Source organism: Palaemon carinicauda, chromosome 7, assembly GCF_036898095.1.
Source record: "Palaemon carinicauda isolate YSFRI2023 chromosome 7, ASM3689809v2, whole genome shotgun sequence".
NCBI lineage: Eukaryota > Metazoa > Arthropoda > Malacostraca > Decapoda > Palaemonidae > Palaemon > Palaemon carinicauda.
The window spans coordinates 16293963-16295749 of NC_090731.1; the positions used below are offsets into that span (position 1 = coordinate 16293963).

Below are 1787 nucleotides of genomic sequence, written 5' to 3' on the forward strand. Positions count from 1 at the left end.
CCAAACCCACCCCCATTCCCACCCTATACCACCCAACCTCACCCTCATTCCCATTCCACTTCATCCCACCCCCATTCCTACCCCACCCCACCCAACCCCATTCCCACCCTACTCCACCCAGCCTCACACCCATTCCCATCCCCCTTCATCCCACCCCCAATCCTAACCCACCCCATCCCATCCCCATTCCCATCCAACCCAAACCCCATTCTCAACCCACTCAACCCAAACCCCATTCTCAACCCACTCAACCCAAACCAACCCCATTCACACCCCATTCCACCCCACCCCCACCCCCCCCATTCTCACCCTATCCCGCCCAGCCTCACCCCCATTCCCATCTCACTTCATCCCACCCCATTCCTACCCCACCTCACCCCAGCCCCATTCCCACCCTACTCCACCCAGCCTCACCCCCATTCCCATCCCACTTCATCCCACCCCCATTCCCATCCCACTTCATCCCACCCCCATTCCCATCCCACTTCATCCCACCCCCATTCCTACCCCACCCAATCCCATCCCCATTCCCACCCAAACCAAACCCCATTCTCAACCCACCCAACCCAAACCCACCCCATTCACACCCCATTTCACCCCACCCCACCCCCATTCCAACACTACTCTTAAATCCCACCCCACCCCACCCCATCCACACCCCATTCCCCCCCTACCCCAACCCCATTCTCAACCCATTCCACCCCACCCCACCCCATCCACACCTCACTCCACCCTACCCTAACCCCATTCTCATTCCATCCCACCCCACCCCACCCCCATTCCAACCCCACCCCCAAATCCCACCCCACCCCATTCTCAACCCATCCCACCCAACCCCACCCCCATTCCAACCCCACCCCCAAATCCCACCCCACCCACATCATACCCCACCCCCAAATCCCACCCTACCCCATTCTAACTGCATTCCCAACCCATCCACCCCACCCCACCCCCCATTCCAACCCAACCCCCAAATCCCACCCACCCCATTCTCAACCCATCCCACCCCACCCACATCATACCACACCCCCAAATCCCACCCTACCCGATTCTAACCGCATTCTCATTCCATCCCACTCCACCCCACCCCCCATTCCAACCCAACCCCCAAATCCCACCCCACCCCATTCTCAACCCATCCCACCCCACCCACATCAACCCCACTCCCAAATCCCACCCTACCCCATTCTAACCGCATTCCCAACCCATCCCACCCCACCCTACACCCATTCCATCCCCGCCTCCAAATCCCACCCCACCCCATTCCAACCCCATCCTCAACCTATCCCACACCCCCATTCCAACTCCACCCCCATTTCACCCCCCCCCCCCCCATTCCCCCCCCCGAATCCCACCCCCCCCCCATTTCACCCCCCCCCCCCGAATCCCACCCCACCCCATTCCAACCCCATTCTCAACCTATCCCACACCCCAATTCCAACCCCGCCCCCATTCCAACCCCACCCCCGAATCCCACTCCACCCCATTCCAACCCCTTTCTCAACCTATCCCACACCCCGCCCATTCCAACCCCACCCCCATTCCAACCCCACCCTACCTCAACACCATTTAGCAGAAATAACGAATCTATACTTAGGGGTTCTTTCTGTAATAGAAATCACTGAACCGTACATCAGGTATTATAAAATAGATTTATAAGTTTGTTCAAAAGACTCAAACATTTTAAAGCCATCAATCAAATAAGTTTCCTGGTCGCAGAGATATTCTATCCGATTCGGCATCAGATAAACGCACAGCTTCATTTAGAAATCAGGACCAGAAATTGC

The 1787-nt window shown here is 57.6% G+C and overlaps 1 protein-coding gene across 1 annotated transcript in view; it reads left to right on the plus strand.

The window, feature by feature from the left end:
- The window catches only part of LOC137644203 (uncharacterized), a 1462-nt gene extending 407 nt beyond the window's left edge, over positions 1-1055 (plus strand). Inside the window, exon 2 of the mRNA XM_068377204.1 lies at positions 1-1055. This exon is cut by the window's left edge and continues 110 nt beyond it. Coding sequence (XP_068233305.1) covers positions 1-1055 — 1055 coding nt within the window.
- The last annotated feature ends 732 nt before the right edge of the window (positions 1056-1787 follow it).